The sequence below is a fragment of the Galeopterus variegatus genome, unplaced genomic scaffold, assembly GCF_000696425.1.
Source record: "Galeopterus variegatus unplaced genomic scaffold, G_variegatus-3.0.2 Scaffold228, whole genome shotgun sequence".
Lineage (NCBI taxonomy): Eukaryota > Metazoa > Chordata > Mammalia > Dermoptera > Cynocephalidae > Galeopterus > Galeopterus variegatus.
The window spans coordinates 785,562-808,938 of record NW_007726339.1 but is presented as its reverse complement, the minus strand read 5'-3'; the positions used below and the strand labels follow the sequence as shown (position 1 = coordinate 808,938).

General features: G+C 40.6%; 1 protein-coding gene and 1 pseudogene across 2 annotated transcripts in view; one reads left to right on the top strand and one right to left on the bottom strand.

The window, feature by feature from the left end:
• Positions 1-6,538: 6,538 nt before the first annotated feature.
• LOC103585293 lies at positions 6,539-8,046 on the top strand (annotated as a pseudogene).
• Positions 8,047-18,358: 10,312 nt separating this feature from the next.
• ANHX (anomalous homeobox) overlaps positions 18,359-23,377 on the bottom strand; it is a 13,036-nt gene continuing 8,017 nt past the window's right edge. The window contains exons 5-8 of one of the 2 annotated variants that reach the window (XM_008566200.1): positions 22,774-23,066; positions 20,379-20,526; positions 19,286-19,370; positions 18,359-18,984 (exon numbers count right to left, since the gene is read on the bottom strand). In XM_008566200.1, the coding sequence (XP_008564422.1) occupies positions 18,898-18,984; positions 19,286-19,370; positions 20,379-20,526; positions 22,774-23,066 (613 nt within the window). In that variant the 3' untranslated portion in view covers positions 18,359-18,897. The remainder of the gene's footprint in view (positions 18,985-19,285; positions 19,371-20,378; positions 20,527-22,773; positions 23,067-23,377) is intronic. The other variant, XM_008566199.1, reaches the window with a different exon arrangement.

Below are 23,377 nucleotides of genomic sequence, written 5' to 3'. Positions count from 1 at the left end.
AGAGAGAGAGAGAGAGAGAGAGAGAGAGAGAGAGAGAGAGAGAGAGAGAGAGAGAGAGAGAGAAACACCTGAACTTTGTCTTTACTTCTCTAGTTTCTGCCACAAACTAGGCCAGGCATTCTGGCTACCACCAAATTCCTCTTCAAACAGGAAAATGTCCAGCTTGAGTGATCAGTGTTGATGTGGGCTTAAGTGGTGGAATGGAAGGTGGGGTGGGTGAATGAGGCATGGGAGAGGTGTGACTCTTGCCCAAGACCTATCCCGGTTTTTTTCTCTTTTCCTAATGTACCTGCCTTGTTCAAATTCCTCTATCTTCTCTGATCCTACAGTTGCTCCTTGGTAACTCTATTCTGCAGATCCAGGGATCTCACCCTCAATTTTCGCAGAGCCCTCTTACCTCAGACTATGGAATCCCTAGTCTCCATTCCTCAGAGCCCTGGATCCCAGGTGTCTCTCTAAAACACATATTGGTGTGATATCTGGGGATCCTTTAAATACAGGAAGATTGGCAGGGGTTGGGTGGGGGAAATCAGCGACTAAAATTACACCCTCTATAATATAGATTTTTCCCCTCTTGGTGGGCCTCAGTCATCTATTCATTCAAATGAAGACAGTAATATACATTTGGATGTGTAGACCTCACCCTGAGCCCACCTCTAATAAAGGCCAAGAATGCAAACCCTTTTCTCCCCTAAGAAGGTAAATCCTTAAATCCAATGAGAGGAGGCTCAGGAATGGTACCTAACTAGGTATCCACACTAGCCACATATTGTAGTTTTTAGTGTTCAAGTTTACACTTCTCTTTTTTACATGATTTGATGATTTTGTTTTTTAAACAAAACTTGAAACAAAATTGATTGTATGTATTTATGAGCTACAGAGTTGACTATCAGTATTTGTGTACAATATGTGATGATCAAATCAATAATATTAGTATGTTCATCATTACAAATTGTAATTGTTCTTTGTATCCATTACCCAATTTCTCCCTAATCCCACTCCTCCTCCCTCTTTCCTTTCTTAAAGTTATTACTAAATATTTTGCTTTTGATTCTACTGTAACTAGAATTTTTTTCTTAATTTCATTTTTTGATCGTTAATTTCTCATGTACAGGAATACTAATGATTTTTGAATATTGATCTTGTATCCTGTTACTTTCCTGAACTTGTTTGTTAGCTCTAATAGTCTTTATTGAATTCCTCACAATTTTCCAAATACAAGATCATGTCATCTCTGAATGAAAATGGTTGTACTTCTTCCTTTCCAATCTAAATGACATTTATTTATTTCTGTTGTCTAATTGTCCTGTCTCACACCTGCAGTACAATGACAAATAGATGTGGAGAGAGGACATAAGTGCACAGGCTTTAACCATTAAGTATAATGTCAGCTATGGATTTTTCACATGCCCTTTATCAGTTTGAATATGTTCCTTTCTATTCCTACTTTGTTGAAAGTTTTCATTATAAAACAATGTTTGATTTTTGTCAAATTCATTTTCTGCATCGATTGGGATACTTGTTTGGGTCTTGTGGTTTTCTTTATAGTTGTATTGATATGGTGTATTTATTAAATAGTTTTTCCTCAGAGCAGGCCTTGTTAAGAAAAACAGAATGCTCTGGCATATTTCAAAATAGTTTGCTTTTCTCCCTTCCACAGGTAGAAGCAGGTTAGGACAGTTCTTTACTGATAGATCTTGAACATACCTGGCCCCATTTTAGGCAAAATGGCCTAAAATGGCCACAAAATGGCTGCAAAACCCCCCACCCCCTTATCTTTACAAGAAGACTCGTGACTTCTGCAAAATAGAAACCCTTTTGCTTCTGCTTGGGTGCAATGCTCCTCTCTCGCAATGCCCTTCCTTGACTGCTTCAGCCAGCCCTTAGCATCCTACAGCCCATATAAGCTCTCCCACCCCAACGACAGTTCCTGCTCTCCATTTTGAGTGCAGGCTGGCAGATTCTTTTCCTTTAATAAAGCTTGATCGGTACCCAGCATTTCAGCTCACTTTCTTTCATTTACTATTTACTATAGGAGGCTGGTCAAGCTCCTGGAGGTCAATTTCACAATATTGTGTTCCCCCATCCCCATGACTGTGTCCCTCTAAAGATTTCATATCAGAGTTTTCCACACTGAACCTCCAGAAATTCATCACAACTCAGGTTTTTCTGCCCTGGAACTGGTTCCCATGGTGATTTCTGTAGGTGAACCTGTGCTCCTGTAAGCTGTGACTCCCAGTATTTGCCTGTCTGTCTCTGCAATCCTGGGGCAACAGTTTGCCCTCTGTCCTCTACTTTTTCATGGATCCAAGAAGAGTTGTTTATTATTCTGTCTCTTTAGCTTTTTATTTGTTGTTATGATGGAGTGATGACCTCCAAGCTCCTTACATGCAGAAATAGAACCTGAAACATATTTCTGAAAGTATCTTCTCAATGTCTGTGTGGATAATCAGATGATTTTTCTCTATAGAACTATGAATGTGATGATTATCTTAGTATACTTAATATTGAGCTTTACTTCTTTTATGGAATAAACTCAGAAAATTCCTCCTTGGTCTTCACAGTCTATTTCTCTTTCTCTATTTTTAAATATTAATTTTTTTTTGAGATTCTGTACTTGTTTTTCTTTCAGTCTTTTAGGTTTATTCACTCTTATGGCTTCAGGTACCATTGAAATTCTGATGCTTTCCAAATCCTTATCTTCAGCTGAGATCTTGCTCCTGGACTCTGGAATCACATATCCAATTGCCAGTTGGACTTCCCTTTATAGGAGACCTCACATATTTCAAATATGATATGGCCAAGTCTATGTCACTTCTGACCTTGTATTCTTCCATATTCCAAATTTTACTTTACAGCAGCAGTACCTACTAGCTGCTTATATGGAAATGAGCTGCAAGTAAAACTCCCCTTTTTCTCTGCACAGAAAATTAGTACAAAGAATGTTTTTGTTTATCTTTTCTTTTATCTCTTTTAGGATTACTTCCCTATTTTATATTCTTACTACTCTGTGTCTGACTGATGTAGGTGGTCATCTATCACTCCCTTTTCTTCTCCATGACTCTCCCTTAAGCACATATTCATTCTTTTTCCAGGGAATGACTATTAAAATGCAAATTGACTATATAACTTACCTATTGTCTCATATTCATGAACCCTTGGTGCACATGAAAGAGCTTAACATCTTTGGTTTTTCAGTGACATGCAACCTCATAATACAAAATACAACTACATTTTCCCCTTTCTTACCCCAGCTTGCATTGAAATTTTGTCTAAATTTGTTCATATAACATATTTCAGATATGTCTTTATACTTATTTCTTCATATCAGATTATAAGCTCCTTAAAGAGACAGAATTTTATTCATACTTTTATCCCTAGCATCAAGGATAGTTCTAGATTTATAAGGCAAATTTTGTAATAGAATTGTTAGTAACTAATAAGTTATTACAGTGGCAGAGTATTCCTCTTGTCATCTTTTCCTCCCATCACGTGGAGTACAAAGAATCTGCATCTTATGTAAGATGTATATAAGACACATGCACACACAGAATAGTGACCTCCCAGATTCCTGTTTTGTGACCCAGTGGTGGAGACTCAAGTTGAGGAGAAATACGCCCTTACAGGGATTGGTGGTGTTTGAGAATGTGGCTGTGGGCTTCACATCGGAGCAGTGACAGCACTTGGATGATGCTCAGAGGACTTTGTACAGGGACATGATCCTGGAGATCTACAGCAGCCTAGTGTCATTAGGTGAGTAAAACTCCCCAGTATCGCTCAAGAGAAACACTTTTCTCTTTTTTCATAAATATGGGAAACATTTGTAAGGTTTAATGCTATTTAGGTAAGACTCTATTTCATGAAGAATGTGAGTGTAGCCTCTCTCAAATAAAAGGTTCAAATTCATTTAAGGGGCCTTCGTTACACAACTTCTAAAGCAGAGCTGTTGTCATTCTTCCAAGGACCTGACTTAGAAGTCTGGCAAAGTCCTATGTTATTTCTTATTAACTGGGCACTGGATTTCCAAACCTGAGGTGATCTTCCACCTGGAGCAAGGAGCAGAGCCATGGTCTATAGAAGAACTCTCAAACCAGAGCCTCTCAGGCCAGTCAGAGCACAATGGAAAGGGAGACTGGGAAGAATGCAGCCTGGCAGATGTTGGCAGTGTCCAGCTGTTTTCACCAGTTTTTTCTCAGTTCAGGTCTGCATGCATCAAATATGAGCATTATATAGTCTCTAAGGATGGCTTTCAAGCATTTATCCCCACCTATTGCTTTGCTGGATTTTTTTATACTTATCCAAAATCTAATCTCTACCTTCCTCTTTTTAGCCATTTTTCTTTGCTATTTATTTCTTCAGTTTTCTCAGTTGCCCTCTTTTTCTCCATTCCCATAGACTTTTTTCCAGATATTTATTCATATATTAATTTATTCTTTCAACACATCTCAGTCAAGCTTATTTCAAGCACTGGTGATTTTATAGTAGCAGTGATAATGGCAGTGATCAAAGTAATGTCCCTTTTCATAGTTTATATTCTGGTAAGAGGGAAACAAGAAAACACTATATGTTGAGTAGTTATATAAGTACACAGGGAACAATTAATCAGAGCAAGAGAGTGGGGGGGATTGGGTGTGATAATTTAGGAAGGATGATCAGGAAAGGCAGTTTTACGGGATTATTGTTTACTTTGACATAACTTCTGTTTGAGTTAACTCTGTCAGTATTGACTTGTAATACACAGGTGAATATAAAATCTAGATTTGAGAGTGGACATCACTATTGTAGATATAAACTTTGTAACTGTTAGCTTAAAGCTGGTATTTAAAGTCATACTTATAGAGGAAGCCACCCATGGAGTTGATAAAGTGAGAAGAGAGGTCCAGGAGTGAGCCTTGTGTACCAGGACATCAGAAGTCATGAAGCTGAGGAGGACATAGCACAGGAACATGGAAAAGGGAGGTCCTAGGCTTGGGAGGAGAACCAGGAGAGTCTGGGTCCTGAGGCCAAGTGAACCAAGGGGTTCATGGTGAGGGGCTCAGATTTCTGTTTGGGAGTGGAGTTTCGAAGTTAATGTTTCTGCTTCACTTTGTGGAAATCATTCTAAAATAACAAAGTGAATGGGAAATGTACAGGAGACTCCATTTTCCATACGAGTCTAGGTCCTGAGGCCAAGTGAACCAAGGGGTTCATGGTGAGGGGCTCAGATTTCTGTTTGGGAGTGGAGTTTCGAAGTTAATGTTTCTGCTTCACTTCGTGGAAATCATTCTAAAATAACAAAGTGAATGGGAAATGTACAGGAGACTCCATTTTCCATAAAGCTAAAGGCTGAAACACCAATGAAACATAAGCCTTCAGAAGCAGTGAGTTATCAAATGGGGGGAGGGCGGGTGTAACAGGAACTGAGGGGAGAATGCCAGGACTGTTAAGCTCTGAAGGAGCCAGAAAAAACACTTTTCAAAGAGGGTGGGCACTGTCTGGACCACATAATCAAATATTTTTTACCAGCAGGAAGGAGTGGTGGATTGGAACTTCCTGTACTTGTGATTCTAAGAAGTAGAGGAAGTTGGGTTAAAATAGGAATTTGCAGGAAGCTATCTTTGTCTAGCACAGGTAAGAAAAGATTACGTATTTGAAAAACTTTCAGATGCCTATAGACGTTCCCCAGGGAAGATTGAACTAAACCAACATTTGTGCAAAATTTTAATTTTAAGCCTTATTCCTGCTTAGGGGACAGACAAATGGACCCCACCCACATCCTGCAAGTAGCTGATACAGGAAATCCTACCCACCTTCAAAGCAGAATAATGAGAAATATGCTAGCATTAGACACCCACTGTTATTTTAAGAATAAAATAGAGAAAAAGAACAGGAGGAAAAAATAAGCAATTAGTTGAAAATTATGACTATGCAGAGGTGAATAATTTAAATGAATATTTCTTTATGACTTGAAAAATAAAATAATAAATGAGCAAAAAGCATGATTTAACATTAGAAAATTTGTTGATGTAATATATTACATTAAGACACTATGAAGAAAAACCATATACTTGTAAAACCAACATCCATTATTGATTTTCATACACTCTTATGCCACTAGGACAGGTAGAAATTTCTTCACTGTACATATCTATAAGATATGCTTATGTGTGGCTCATGGATATGGTTATTTTTTCTCACTTCAGATATCCAGACTGTCAATGAGCTAATTGAGAGGAGCCAAGAAAGTCACTGTAGACATTTATGGCAGTTGTCATCACCAACCACAACACATCAACTGAGGAGAGAGGGGAATTAGAAAAACCATTCAATTTGAGCTCAAACCATATATCAAATCTGATTATAAATAATGGAAACTATTCAGGAATGAGGACTGAGCAGTTTAATGTATGTCAGAAAACACTTCTCCCTAGAGAGCTAGATGAGATGCAGTCTGAAGGTGAACCTGATACCCATAAGATGACTGGGAAATCTCTCAGACAACCTGAACATCATAGTCAGCCTCCCTAGATTCAAACAGGGTAGCAGCTTTTTGAATATGATGAACAAGGGAAAGTCTTCAACAGAGGCGATATTATTGACACATAAGAGGGATCATATGGGACAGACCCCCTGTAAATACAGTGAACATGGGAAAGCCTGTGGTAAGTCAGCTCTCATTGCCAGACTCAGCTATGGAGCAAAAACTTTTCAAGTATGTGGGAAAACATTCTACAGAAAGTCTAAACTCACTAAACATCAGAAAATACAAGCAGGAGAGAAACCTTATAAATGTAATGAATGTGAGAAATCCTTCATTGAGAAATCAGTCCTTGTAGTACATCAGAGAACACATTCAGAGGAGAAGCCCTATGTATGTACCAAACATGAGAAATCTTTTTCTTATAAGTCAGACCTTACTAGATGTAGAAGTCATACAGTAGATAAACCCTATAAATGTGATAAATGTAGGAAAACCTACTAGAAGTCACACCTCACTGTATATCAGAAAACTCATACAGAAGAGAAACAGTATAAATGTAATGAATGTGGGAAAACCTTCTACCGTAAGTCAGCTCTTATTGTACATCACAGAATTCATTTAGGAGAGAAACCATATGAATGTAACAAATGTGGGAAAACCTTTCACCAGAAGTCAGAGCTCACTATACATCAGAGAATACACACACAGGGAAAACCCTATGAATGTAATGAATGTGGGAAAACCTTCTGCCAGAACTCACACCTCAGGGTGCATCAGGGTACTCATACAGGGGAGAAAACACATGAATGTAAAGAATGTAGGAAAAGATTCTACTATAAGTCAGTCCTCACAGTACATGAGAGAATTCACATGGGGAGAAGCCATATGAATATAATGAATGTGGAAAAACTTTTCCCCAGAAGTTAGTCCTCACTGTACATAAGAGAACTCACACAGGAGAAAAGCCATATGAATGTAATGAATGTGGAAAAACATTTTGCCTGAAGTCAGCCCTCACTGAACATTAGATCATTCACAGGTCAAAAACTATGAATGTAATGAATGTGGAAAAACCTTTCACCAGAAATCAGCCCTCAACAAGCATCAGGGTACTCACATGGGAGAAACCGTATGAATGTAATAAATGTGGGAAAACCTTCTACAGTAAGTCAGCCCTCATTGTGCATCAGAGAACTCACACAGGGAAGAAACCATATGAATGTAAAGTGTGTAGGAAAAATTTCCACTAGAAATAAGCCCTCACTGTACATCAGAGAATTCACACAGGGGAGAAACCATATGAATGTAAAGTGTGTAGGAAAAATTTCTACTAGAAATAAGCACTCACTGTACATCAGAGAATTCACACAAGGGAGAAACCCTATAAATATAAGATATATGGAAAATCCTTCCATAGGTCAGACTTCAGCAAGCATCAGAGAACTCACACAGGGGAGAAATCCTGTTTGGCAGAGATTACGTGTTTTCCTAAGACCACTTTCTTTTCTTTGGACACACAGACTGCATTCTCAGCCTCCCCTTACAGTGTGCAGGATTATGTAACTGAGCCCTTTTCAGGGAAATAAGGACATAAGTGATGAACATTACTTTCAAGCCTGGCAACAAAATATGTCCTTGCAGTTCTGCCTGGTTTCTCCTCCCCTCTTCAACTGATGACCCCAGGTTGGAGATAGCAGAGATCTTCCTACCTTTATCCCAAACCTTCCATTTGTACTTTAAATGAATGAGAAATAAATATCTACTCTGTTGAGTCTCTCTGTATGTGTGATCTGTTTGCCTCACACCACAAACAGCCCACTGTATCTAGTTCACTTTGTGAACTTTCCAGTCCTTGCACATGACAAGATTCACACAGGGGAGAGGCTTATGTGCCACTTGTTATCCCCACATCAGCTTATGGAAAAATCAAAGAATTCTTGGGGAGAAACAAGACATTGGGAAAGACTTACCAGGCAGAAATATCTCATTGAACACGGAGAATAAAGTCAGTTGTACGAAGTCTTTAATGGGTCAAGACTTTCAACAATACTTCCAACTTTTTTTGTATCAGAAAATTTGAAATGAAGAGAAAACTATCAATTTATATAATATGGGTGTAAATTTTCAAATAGATACATTAAGTATAGTATCAAAAATATTTTAGAAATATTTGTATACCAATAAATATGAGTGGTTATATTGCCTATTGGAGACATTTTGCTGTGTCTGGGGACATTTTTGGTTGTCAGAACTGGAGGTCAGGAGGTGCTACTACATCTAGTGGGTAGAGGAAAGGGATGGTTCTGAACAGCCTGCAGTGCACAGAACAGCCCCCTTAAGTATGTAGGGTTTATGCATATGAGTTTTCTGTGTGAACAGGAATTTTTCTTAATGGAACTCAACATAATGTGGGTAGGAGATAGGTACACTTAGTGTAACAAATATTGTAACTTACATTAGAATTTTCCTCATTAAAGCCACTCTAGCCTCTTTAATTCTTGTTAAAAATATGAATTCTGAAGTATTGCACTACCTACTGTTTCCCTACTCTCCTGCCATATGCACATTTGTATGACTATTTTTACCAATCTGTCTCTTAAATTAAGAAGATAATTTTTTTCTAAAGTTTGAGTCATATAGTGAGGTACAAGTCCAGTTTCATTCTTCTGCATGTGGATGTCCAATTTTCCCAGAACCATTTATTTAAGAAGCAGCACAAGCAACAAAAGAAAAAATAAACAAATAGGACTATATCAAACTAAAAAGCTTCTGCACAGTGAAGGAAACAATCAACAGAATGGAAAGACAACCTATGGAATGGGAGAAAATATTTGCAAACTATACATCCAACCAGGGATTAATATCCAGAATACATAAAGAACTCACACAACTGTACAGTAAGAAATAATAATAATGATGATAATAATAATCCAATTAAAAATGGGCAAAGAAGATGAATAGACATTTTTCTAAGGAAGACATACAAATGGCCAACAGGCCAGGGATTAATATCCAGAATACATAAAGAACTCACACAACTGTACAGTAAGAAATAATAATAATGATGATAATAATAATCCAATTAAAAAATGGGCAAAGAAGATGAATAGACATTTTTCTAAGGAAGACATACAAATGGCCAACAGGTACATGAAAAAATGCTCAGTATCAAAAAAAAAAAATGCTCAGTATCACTAATCATCAGAGAAATGTAAATCAAAACCACACTGAAATATCATCTCACCCTGGTTAGACTGGCCATTATTAAAAAGACCAAGAATAACAAATGCTGGCAAGGATGCAGGGAATGGGGAACGCTTCTATACTGTTGGTGGGACTGTAAATTAGCACAGCCATTATGGAAAACAGTATGGAGGTTCCTCATATAACTACAGGTAGAACTGCCATACAATCCAGCAATCCCACTACTAGGTTATAGCCAAAGGAATGGAAATCATCATGTCAGAGGGATGGCTGCACTCGCATGTTCATCACAGCTCTATTTACAATAGCCAGAATATGGAACCACCCTAAGTGTCCATTGATGGATGACTGGATAAGGAAACTGTGGTATATATACACAATATATATATATACACTACTCAGCCATAAAAAAGAATGAAATTCTGCCATTTGCAGCAATATGAATGAGTCTGGAGAAAGTTATGTTAAGTGAAATAAGCCAGACAAGAAAATTGAAATGCCACATGTTTTCACTCATAACTAGGTGGTAAGAAAGAAGAAAGGAAGGAAGGGATGAAAGGAAAGAAAGAAAAGAAAAAGACCACAACAATATGCTGAACTTACAGGAGAGAACAAACCTAAGGATACTAGAGATGGGAAGGAAGAAGGGAAGGGATTTGGGGGGTGATAGGTCCAGTATAGGGCATAAAGAAAAATTACTGTTGGTAATAATGAATATGCTAATAATAAAAAATAAAAATAAATAAAGTTTAAGCCAGTCAATGGGTCTAATAGAAACATTATTTCCATAGAAATGTACAAATCAGGCACATAATTGTTAACAGCTTAAGTCTGAGTTAACTTAAACATCTGTGGACAATAGCACTCATTTCATCCTACTCAGTGAAAAGCAACTTCTGGAAGGAAAATTTCCCTTTGTTCCTATTCCTCATATCTTTAAACAGGGCATGAGCATAGGTATGAGCGTGTGTACCAAGCGCTGTGTACATGAGGAATCTCTTATGTTTCTATTTCCACTGATGGAGTGCTGCGTGTGTGCTTTGTCATTATAGGGGCAACCTGGTAAGTTACAGCTCCAGTTGTTGTCTGTGACTTTTGACACCTTAACCTCCCTGGGCTTCTATTTCTTTAAAAAGGGAGTAATAAGGGCCGGCCCGGTGGCGCACTGGAGAGTGCGCCACCTGGGAGCGCGGTGGCGCTCCCGCCGAGGGTTCGGATCCCATGTGGAGACTGGTTCCCGCTCACTGGCTGAGCGTGGTGCGGGCGAAACACCGAGGGTTGCGAACCCGTTGCCGGTCCCCGGTACGGGTGCGACACCGAGGGTTGCAATCCCGTTACCGGTCAGTAAAAAAGACAAAAAGGAAAAAAAATAAAAATAAAAAGGGAGTAATAATAAAACCTGCCTCAGAGGGTCATTATGAGGAGTACATTAGATAGTAAATTGCTATGAACATTACCCAGCACCTGGTAAACAGTATATGATCTGTAGCAGTGACAGTATGGGTTATTATCATAATTTACAAAATTACTCTAATAAATTGGTAGGAGGTGATAACAGACGCTTGCTTACACAAGAACCATCTCTCACTTTTTGTTGAAGTCTTGATTCGGTTTTGCTATGACTCATAAACAGAGTTATTCAGGGATTTATCTTGGTTGAGATTTTTATGAGGAGCTCAGAATAATCTTTCCTTTTTTGGTCATTTTTAGCTGTGCATGTGACGCAGCTCTGTCTAGGAACTTACTAGAAAGATTCTGTGGCATGTCTGGGAAAGTTTCCTCAAAGGAAAAGGAGCTGCTGTGTTTTGTGACATTTATGCAGTGCTTTAGGTTTCCGTGGTTTTAGAGGAAATAGCCACCAACTTACTGGTTCAAAACAACACGCATTTACTACTTCACAGTTTCTATGGGTCAGGAGTCTGGGCCCGGCTTAGCCAGATCCTTTGCTCAGGAACTCAGAAGGCTGCAATCAAGGTTTTGGCTGCACTACATTTTAATTTGGGAAACTCTGCTTTCAAGCTCTTACATGTTTGGGCAGAATTTATTCCCTTGTATGACTGAGGGCCTAGTTTCTCACTGGCTGTCGATGAAAGGCCACCCACAGTTTCCTGCTCCATGGCCCTCTCCATATGCAGGGCACTCAGGCTGCTTGCTTCTCTAGAGCTAGTGAGGGAGGGTTTTACTCTGGTCTGCTAGGATAGTCTGACGTAACAACATAATCATGGCAGTGACATCCCTGCCCCTTTGCCATATTCTGCTGGTTAGAGCCAAGTCTAAGTTCCCACCTATACTCCAGGGCAGAGAATTGCATGAAGGTGTGACTCAGAGGTCATATTAGGGCAAGAACCACATGTAGATCATACATCTTTTGGGGGGAGGTGCAATGAAGTTGCAGGTTTCTGTTTCAGAAAGTGGAAGGTAACAACTCTCTGAGATTAATGACAGTTACCCACTTCAGAAATATTACATTTGTTTATTTTGTCTTTTGTTGCTTGTGCTTTTGGGGTCTTATTCATAAAGTCTTTTCCCAGTCCTAAGTCCTGAAGGGAATAAATTCTGCCCAAATATTTATGAGCTTAAAAGCAGAGTTTCCCAAATTAACATGCAGTGCAGCCAAAACCTTGATTGCAGCCTTCTGAGTTCCCTATGAAGTGTTTTCCCTGTTTTCTTCTAGGAGTTTTATGGATCCAGGTCTTAAGTCATTAATCCATTTTGAGTTGATTTTGTTACATGGCGAGATGTATGGGTCTAGTTTCATTCTTCCACACATAGTTACCCAATTTTCCAAGCATCATTTACTGAAGAGAGTCTTTTCCCTAATGTGTATTTTTGGTGCCTTTGTCAAAGATCAGTTGGCTGTAAGTGCCTGGGTTGATTTCAGGGTTCTTTATTCTGTTCCATTGGTCCATGTGTCTGTTTTTATGCCAATACCATGCTACCATGCTGTTTTGGTTACTATAGCTTTGTAGTATAATTTGAAGTTAGGTAATGTAAGGCGTCTGGGTGTTTTTGTTTCTTCCCCCTCTCAGGATTGCTTTGGCTATTCAGGGTCTTTTCTTGTTCCATATAAGTGTTAGGATTGTTTTGTCTATGTATTTTGATGGAAATCACATTGAATTTGTAGATGGCTTTGGGTAGTATGGACATTTTCACTACATTGATTCTTCCAATCCGTGAACAAGGAATGTCTTTCTATCTTTTGGTGTCCTCTTTAACTTCTTTCAACAGTGTCCTCTTTAACTTTTTTACAGTTCTCATTGTAGAGATCTTACACCTCCTTGTTTAGATTTATTCCTAGGTATTTTAATGTCTTTCTATCTTTTGGTGTCCTCTTTAACTTCTTTCAACAGTGATTTACAGTTCTCATTGTAGAGATCTTACACCTCCTTGTTTAGATTTATTCCTAGGTATTTTATTGTTTTAGTGACTTTTGTAAATGGGCTTGCTTTCTTGATTTTTCTTCCAGTTTGTTGTTGGAGTGTAAAAACACTACTGATTTTTGCATATTGATTTTGTATCCTGCAACCTTACTCAATTCGTTTATCGGCTCTAAGAGTTTTTTGGTAGAGTCTCTCCAGTTTTCTATGTATAGAAGAATCGTGTCATCTACAAACAGGGACAACATGACTTTGTCTTTTCCTGTTTGGATGCCCTTTATTTCTTTCTCTTGTCTAATTGCTCTGGCAAGTACTTCCAATACTATGTTAGATAGGAGTGGTGAGAACTGGCACCTTTGTCTTGTTCCTATTCATAAAAGAAATGCTTTCAGCTTTTCCCCATTCTGGATGATACTGGCAGTGTGATTTTCATACATGGTTTTTATTGTGTTGAGATACCTTCCTTCCATACCTAATTTGTTGAGTCTTTATCATGAAGAAAAGTATGGAGATTCCTCAAACAACTACAGATAGAACTACCATAAGATCCAGCAATCCCACTACTAGGTATATATCCAGAGGATTGGAAATCATCATGTCAAAGGGATACTTCACTCCCATGTTTATCACAGGTCTATTTACAATAGCCAGGCTATGGAACCAACCTAAATGTTCGTCAGTGGATGACTGGATAAGGAAAATGTGGTATATACACACAATGCAATACTATTCAGCCACATAAAAGAATGAAATTCTTCCATTTTCAGCAACAAGGATGAGTCTGGAGAAAATTATGCTAAATTAAACAATGCAGGTGCAGAAATAGCAATTCCACATGTTCTCATAAGTGGGAGCCAAATCCATAAATAAAGAGAGAGAGAAAGAATCAACAATCACAATAATACATTGAACTTTTAGGAGAGAAAAGAACTGTGGTTACTAGAGGTGGAAAAGGGGAGGAGTGGGGGAGAGAGGAGTTAACAAGAAATTGGTTAACAGACAGAAAGAATGATTACATTTCATAATGATGAATAAGCTAACTATCCTGATCTTACAATCACACATTGTGCACAACTACTGAAAGTCAATTTTGTACCCCACATATATGTATAATAAATCATCTTTTTTTTTCCTTTTTGTCTTTTTTACTGGCCGGTAACGGGATCACAACCCTCGGTGTCACGCCCATACCGGGGACCAGCAACGGGATCGCAACCCTCAGTGCTGCGCCCGCGCCACGCTCAGCCAGTGAGCGGGAACCGGTCACCACATGGGATCCGAACCCTCGGCGGGAGTGCCACCACGCTCCCAAGCGGCGCACTCTCCAGTGCACCACCGGGCCTGCCCATAAATCATCTTTTAAATAAAATTTTTAAAAGGTTTATGTACTGTAGGATCCCATTCTTAACACAGTCTGGAAAGACAAAACTATGAAGTGGATAAGCAGATCAATGGTTGCCAGGGATTCCTGAGGGTAGTGAGACTAAGGTGAAGACTTCTGTATGATACTTTAATGGTAGGTACCTGTCACTTTGTATTTGACAAATACATAGATTTTTACAGCATAAATAGTTAATCTTAATTTATGTGTATTTCATATAAAAGCACTTAGGTAAATAAGATACCAGGCTGGAATGCACCTTTCCCAGATTTCTATATTCCAGTACTATAAAGTTTGTAGTGATAAACATACAGATTATTTTTAAAAGATCACAGATAAATTACCTAACTTTACATAAGAAAATAGAAAAAGAAATAAACTAAGCCCAAAGATAGCAAAAAGAAGGAAATAATAAAGATTAGAGTAGAAATAAATGAAAGAGAGAATGAAAAAAAAAACAATAGAACAAAATCTGGCTTTTAAAAAATTAATTTTGTTAAGCAAAATTAATAAAACATTAGTTACACTAAAAAAAAACAGAAAGACTCAAATAAGTACAATTAGAAATGAAAGAAGAAATGATGAAGCCACAGAAATGAAAAGAATCATAGGGGACTATTATTAACAACTATACACCAACAGACTGATAACCTAGAAGAAATGGGTAAATTCCTAGAAACACACAACCCATCAAGTCTGAATCTTGAACAAATAGTAAACCTAAACCAACTTTCAACTACTAAGAAGATTGAATCGGTGTCAAAAACCTCTCAAGAAAAAACCCTCAGGATCAGAGGGCTTCACCAGTGAATTCTACCAAAAATCTAAAGAAGAATTCATGCCAATCATCAAAAAAACTAAAGAAAATAAGACATCCAAACTCACTTTGAGGCCAGGGTCACCCTGATACCAAAGCCAGACAAAGATGCTACAAGAAAAGAAAACTAAAGGCCAATGCCCCTCATAGACATGGATGAAAACAATCTTAAAAATAAACTGGCAAACCAAATTCAACACATTAAAAGGATCATAAACCATGACCTAGTGGAACTTATCCCTGAGAGGCAAGGATGCTTCAACAAACAAAAATCATTTAGTGTAATATACCATATCAACAAAATAAAGTATAAAAATCTCAGCATCATCTCAATAAATGCAGAAATAGTACTTGACAAAATCCAAACGTTTTCATGATAAAAACTCATCAAACTCAGATTAGAAAGAAAATCTACCTAAACACAGTAAGTGCCGCAAATGAAAAACCCAGAATTTACATCATTCTCAACTTTGAAATGCTGAAAGCTTTTCCTCTAAGAGTAGGAAGAAGGAGAGGATAGCCACTCGTGCCACTTCTATTCAGCAGAATGCTCAAAGGTCTAGCCAGAGCAATTAGGTAACAACAGAAACAAAAACATCATTCAGATTGGAAATTAAGAGGTAATATTATGTCTGTTTGCAGATGGCATGATCTTATATTTTTAAAATGTTGACTTCACAAAAAAATAAAACTGTCAGAAATAATAAACAAATTCAGTAAAGTTGCAGAGACAAAATTTTCCTACAAATATCAGTTGCATTTTTATATACTCACAATAATCTATCTGAAAAGGGATTGAGAAAACAATCCCTGTACAATAGCATCAAAAAGAAAATACTTAGAAATAAATTTAACTATGGAGGTGAAAAAACTTGTACACTGAAAATTACAAAACACTGATGAAAGAAATTAAAGAGACACAAGTAATTGAAAGGATATCCCTCATTAATAGATTGACAGAATTAATTTTTGTTAAAATGTCCATACTACCCAAAGCAATCCAAAGTTTCAATGCAGTCCCTATCAAAATACCAAAGGCAGTTTTACAGCAATAAAATACAATCCTAAAATTCACATAGAACACAAAAGGCACACAATAACCAAAATAACCTTGAGAAAGAAAAAACAACCTGAGGTATCACGCTTCCTGATTATAGAATATATGGCAAAGCCACAGTAATTTAAAAAGTATGGTACTGGCATAAAAGCAGACATGTGGATCAATGCAACAGAATACAGAGTACAGAAATAAATCCAAACATACACAGCCAACTAAGTTTTTATGAGCAAAATAAAAGCTGAACCTTTTTATACCCCACACACAAAATCAACTCAAAATGCATTAAAAACTTAAGCATAAGACCTGAAATTGTAAAACTGCCAGAAAAAATCATAGAAGGAAATCTTTATGGTATTAGTCTTGGCAATGATTTCTTGGATTTGACCCCAAAAGCACATGTAGCAAAATTAAAAATAGACAAGTGGGACTATGTCATACTAAAAACCTTCTACACAGGAAAAAAAAAAAGAACAGATTAAAAGGGCAAAGTAAGTACAGAATAGAAAAATAACTATAAGCCATATATCTGATAATGGATTAATATCCAAATATTCACAAATTAATTAATGTAAGGAAGCCCTACATCTCAATACAAAAAAAAAAAAAAAAAAAAGATAAAACATGAGCAAATAACTTGGTTTTTTTTGTTTGTTTGTTTTTTGAAAGATGACCGGGGGCCGAACTGCAGGTTCAGATCCTATATAGGGATGGCCTGTGTGCTCACTGGCTGAGCGCAGTGCGGCCAGTCTCAAAAAGGACAAAAAAAAAAAAAAAAAGATGACCAGTAAGGGGATCTCAACCCTTGGCTTGGTGTTGTCAGCACCACGCTCAGCCAGTGAGCGAGCCGGCCATCCCTATATAGGATCCGAACCCGGGGCCTTGGTGTTATCAGCACCGCATTCTCCCAAGTGAGCCACAGGCCAGCCCTGAGCAAATAACTTGAATAGCACTTTCAACAAGGAAGACATATAGATGGCTAACAAATATATTAAAAGGTGCTCAAACCAGTAACCATCAAAGAAATGCAAGCCAAAACCAGTGAAATATTAGGTCACATGTTATGACAGCCATTATTATATTGAAAAGATTAAAAAGGCAAATAACCTGAACTTTCCCCAGACATAACCCTAACCCTAACCTGACTCATAACTCCTGACCCAGACCCTAACAACCCTAACCCTAATCTCTAACCCTAACCCCAACCGTTAACCCAAACCATATCCTAACCATAACACCAAACCAACTTCTACCCTAACCCCTAACCCCTACCCTAACCCCTAACCCCAACCCCAACTCCAACCCCTAAACCCTAACCCTAACTCATAGAAGATTAATCCTTCAGAATTAAGTTTAACTCCATGAAACTGAGCACCACCATGTGGAACTCGCATCTAGATCGCGGGAACTCTGGAACCCTAACCATAACCCTATCTGTAGCCCCAATCCTAACCCCAACCCCTAACACTACCCCTAACCCACCTAGCAGGACACCTTCTTCATCACCACCTCCTCATCCTCCTCCAGGCCCACAGATTGCCAGGGGTGTGCCTGGCATGGGTGAGCAGTGCAATGGCCTCTGGTCTCCCAGTGCGGCTGCTGGTCCCATGACACCATGATCCTACAGGGAGGAAGTCTTGTGCCTGCATCTTTCTCAAGCTTGGTTGTTTTGAGAGCGGGACCAGGGACTGATTTCTCTGGGTCACAGTCCAGCCCACCCATGGCTCTCCTCCAAGTCAGGCACGTGGGCAGAGGTGCAAAGGGTCAGTACAGACACCCCCAGACCCCAAAGTCCACTTCTTGGGCTACCATGACTGACCCAGAAAGTCAGCTTCCAGGAATTTATCCTGAGGAAATAACGAGGTTAAGGGCAAAGGGCGGAGGACAGGGAATCCCACCCTAATGCTGCTCATAAAATAGAGACACTGGACACAACACCAATGTCCATCAATAGGGTGTGATGCCCCCATCAGCGCACACTGCCGTGAAACACCAGCAAAACCAGAAGGCTGACGCAACACAGACAGATGCCCAGGGTTGTGTATAAGTGAATACAAGGGAGGAGTTCAAAACATTAAACTTTAATTAAATTGAAACATTTGTGTCACAAACATGAATTACAACCTGAAGGGAAAATCCGCCCTGCCTGGGACTGTCTCTCAGCACTCAAGGGAGAAGCCCCACAAACACAGAAATGTCAGAACACCTGCCACATCTCACTCCCACAGTAACTGGGCGCAGGGCAGGTGGGAAGGCCACCAGCACTGGAACACTCTCCTCTCCCCAGAAAGTCCTTCCCTGCACACATCTTGCACCAGAGTTTAGCTCCAATCCATCGCTGCCCCCACAGGACATACTAACCTTTGACGTCTGCTCTCATGAACATTTCTCAAATGCTCCCTGCAGTACAGGGAGCTGCCCACCAAACTATTTGAACATGCCAGCAAGCCAAGAGGCCCTCAGTGCTTCTCGGCAGAACCCCTCAGGGAACTCTGGGGACCTCATTTTTTATTCAGGATAAAGCTCTGTAACTTGTGTTGAACAGCTGGACAGTCCACACCTGCTTCTGTTGAGGTTCTGGGCTGGCTCCTGGGGTACAACTCAGCCCAGGCTGCCCCCTGAAAACTCAAGGAGCATCCTGGCTCCCCAGAAGGCATCACAGGAGACCTGGCCATCAGGCCACTGCACCTGGAAAAACAATGCAGTGTTACACAGAGGCTGCCTCTGCCAGGCGCCAAGACCTGCCTCCAGCCTGGCACTCTTGAGCCTGTGCAGACCCTCCCACCCTGGACTCAGGAGAGAATGCTGCCCCACGGCACCCCCACCCCAGCTCCCAGTCCACTGATGTCCAGCCAGGAGTCATCACTGCCCCTCGCCCATCTCTGCCTGGTTTGTTCAATCCAACAGCACTAGCTGAGCCCTCCCAGCACCATGAGCTCAGATGCTGGAGTCAGGAGGGAGACACATGGTGCTTGTAGGAAGATCTCACCTTGCTGGAGGGCAGGGGCTGGCCCAGCTCCATGGCAGACCCTGAGCCCTGGAAGGTGGATGGGCCTGGCGCCAGCTCTAGGGGACTAGAAAAGGAAAGGTGTCAGGACAGGCTCTTTTGAGGGGACATGAGGTGATGAGACCCACCCAGATATGCTTTCTACACATCAGCAGCTGTTCTAGGTGCTTGAGACTGATCAGGAATAGACTCTCTTCCCACAGGGCCTGCACATCTGTAGGGTGTCAAGAAGGAAATGTGGTTCACACTGAGGAGAACCTCGACGAGGGAAATAATAAAGAGAAATGAAGGCAAGTGTACAGACTACACGTGTACCGGAATGTCCCTAGCAGCCTTATCCGTAGTCACCCCACAGTGGGAACACCCACATGCCATCCACAGGAGAATAGATCAACAAACAGGCCCACACCCTGGAACACGGCTTAGCCATGAAAAGGAATGAACTACTGATACACCCAGCAACAGGGCAAATCTCAAAGAAGCCAGACCAAAGCCAAACAAAAAGCCCCAAGTACATACCATGTGATTGTATTTACATGAAATTCTATAGAACGTAGCTAATCTACAGTGACGGAAGCAATCTATGGCCCTGGGGGGGAGGACAGGAGGGAAGGTACATTCACACCTCTCACTATGGTTGTGGCTTTGTGGTGGACATGAAGGTCTCACTGAGAAAACTGTCAGCTGCTCCATCTAACATGCATGATTACCGTACGACAATCACACCCCTGTGAAGCTGCTTTAAAGGATTTAAGGTCCTCAGATCAGAACAAAAATGTATGAGAGGAATGGTCAAGGCAGCCAGGAAGACAGTCCACATGAGCCATGAGGGACACCGTCCAAAGGACAGGATGCCCACTTCTGCTCTGATGTTTTGGGATGCCCTTTTGTTTGAGGGAAAAACTACCCTCCTTTTGATATATACAGGCTGGGAGGACTGTTACAGCTTTCAGAAACCCACGAGTAAAGGACTTGATCTGCACAGTCTGAGATGTGAGTCTGTAAACCAAGCACTGCCCCACACCTCGTGGTCCACAGAAAGCATCGTCCAAGCCCGTTGCTCTCTGGGGCTTACCTCTGGGTGAGGATGAGGTCAGGAGCCTGCAGCGGGGGCTGTGTCACCAGGAAGTCACCCGACTGTAGATCTGCTCGTTCTCCACTTGTGCCTGGACACTCCTCCAGGTACATGCTCTGGGGATGGCCACTGGGCGGGTCAGCAAATCCTGCACATAAAATAATTCCACAATCCACTGGAGGAGAAAGGGGCATGGCCCACGTGTGGCACAGCCAAGACCACCAACACCAAAAAAAAAAAGACAGCAAGAAATGGAAGACCAATATCACCAAAGTGACAGGTCCCCTTAGAGGAACGAGTCCTCAGATCCCTTCCTCTTTCTGGACCCACATCCTTCTCTATTCAAGGAAGGGCCAGAATCCACAGTCCCAATAGTCCTGCCTTCAAACTATGAAGCATATTTTCAAAATCCTAATTAGAATCCTCAGAAAAGTATAAGACAGAAAGTAACAATCTATACAGGGAGGTGATGGAGTTCAGATGTATTTTCCTCCCAGAACTCATGTAGAAATGTGATCCCCAGTGTGGCAGTGGTGCGACCTGTTTGAGTCATGGGGGTGGATCCCTCATGAATGGGTTAATGCTCTCCCTGAGGGTGGGGGTAGTGAGTGGGTTCTCGCCCCCGAAAGCTGGATGTTTAAAAGACCCCGGCACCTTCCTTCCTTCCCTCCCTCTCCCTCCCTCTTCCTCCACCCTCCTCCCCCTGCTCCCCTAATGTGATCTGCTTGTACTGGTTGCCTGCCACTTTCAGCCATGAGTAAAAGCAGCCTGAGGCCCACGCCAGATGCAGCTGTCCCAGAATCGTAAGCCAAATAAACCTCTGTTCTTTATAAATTACCCAGTCTCAGGTATTTTGTTGTAGCAACACAAAACAGACTAATACAGAAGGAAAATTCAGAGATCAGTAAAGAGCTTTCAATTCTCTTAAAATATATAACTCAAAACATAACTGTGAAAATAAAAAATTGGAAGACAGATTTAAGAAATATCCCAAAATGCACATACAATAAAAAAGAAAATGAAATATAAGATAAAAGATAAGCTCTTGGGGGAGACAGGTTTCAGAGTTTCAACTTCTAAATACCATTTGTGCTCTGAAGAGAGAATTGGAAACACAGAGGAAAGGACTTATCAAAGATATTACTGAAGACATTATCAAAGAATATTACAAAAAATGCCCAGAGCTTAAAAGAGACCTTGCTCTTTAAACTGAAAGGCTTATCAGCAAGATTTATTAAAAAGACCCACACCTAGAACCATCAGTGTGAAATCTCAGAACACCAAAACAAACAAACAAACAAACAAAGAACCTAAAGCTCTAAGAAAGGAAAAGTAGGTTATCTGCAAAGGAATAAACATCAAAATGACATCTAATTTAACAACACTAAATGCTACCCCAAAAAATGATACAATGTCTTCAAATTTCTGAAGGAAAAGTATTTTCAACTCAGAATTCTGTCCCTGCCAAAATGTTAACCAAACATGACAGTAGATTGAAGACATTTTTAAAACATGCAAGGACTCAAAAAATGTATCTTGCAGGCATCCCTCCTTGCCAAGTTAATTGAAGACAAGGGATTTGAGAAAGAAACAACACTGGAACATTGTTTCCAGTGTTCAGGAAACACTGGAGCAAACACAAGGAAGCAGTTATGCAAGCTCTGGTGATGACAGCTCCACTCAGGCCTGAGGGGACATCACTTGGATTGACAGGAAAAAGGAGGGCTCTCAGTAGGGAGTTTACAGATGAGATTCTTGAAATGCTGAAAAATGTTAATGATGTAATAAAAGCAGACAATGTAAGGAAAAAGAAAGGCAATTAGAAACCCCAAGAAAACAAAAAGCTGGAGAAAAGATGTACAAACCCATAACATACTAAGAAAGGTATATGAATCATAGTGCCAATATCCTCCTTACAAGGTGCAAAATCACAAGATTCTGTTGCGTTTGAAGGGCAAAATATATATCTAAATACATCTTACTTAAAGGTACTTATAGCTACAATAACAAGAAAGAAAGAAATTAAAATAATGATGTTTCTATGATAGGTTGAGGGTGGAGAGTGTAACCTCCTCTTGCACCAGGTGTCAACAGGTGAGTTAGGTGGACTGGAGCAAGGACAGCAGGGGAGCATCAGTTTCCTTTCATTTTAACTCTTTCCTCAGTGTCTTACTTTTTGTCATGTGCCTATTTTTTTGCCAAATAAAATAAATAAGTAATTTGGATGTTTGCTGGAAGAGTTTCTGTTCCATCTGCACTGGTTCTGGATCTAATCAAACACTACAGATTCGGGCAGAAAATCCTGGTCCTGCCCACACTTTCACCCCCTCAAACAAGACCCAAGTAGTTGCAGTGTCTGGTACAGAAACTCATGGTCTGTCCAAAGTGGACCCACCTGTAGGCCTGGGATCACCGAGGGTGGCGAAGGACACTGACACAGTGGCGTCTGCAGGGCGCATCATGTAGTCCAGCCCATGATGATGGGCCAGTTGCCCCGTCTGGAAGGAAACTTCCTTGGAGGATGCCATTGCAAGGGACATCAGGCACGATTCAGGTGCAGCCAGAGAGGGATCCATCGTGTTACTGCTGGCAGCCAGAGGGCAGAGGCGAGGGCCAGGGCAAATGAGGGGGAGGGTGGCAGGATCATGGCCAGGCCCCTCCTGGTACATCTCCCCACACTGTAGAGACCTGGGGGACAGAACATACACCATCCCTTGGTGGGGACAAGCTCCCTCAGGCCTGGGCAGTAGGGCCTGGGAGGAGACTCCTGCCAAGCTTGGGAACGTGGGTCTCAGCTCAGCACTGAGGGCTGTGGGGCCAGCACCTCACTCAACACGTACCCTTCACCATTCTCCCTGTGGTCGCAAGGACTGGGGCTGGGTTCGGACAGGCCCTGTCCCTAGAGACACTTAATAAAGACTATTACTGGAGGGGCCGGCCGGTGGCGCACTGCTACAGTGCACCGCTTGGGAGCATGGCGGTGCTCCCGCCGAGGGTTC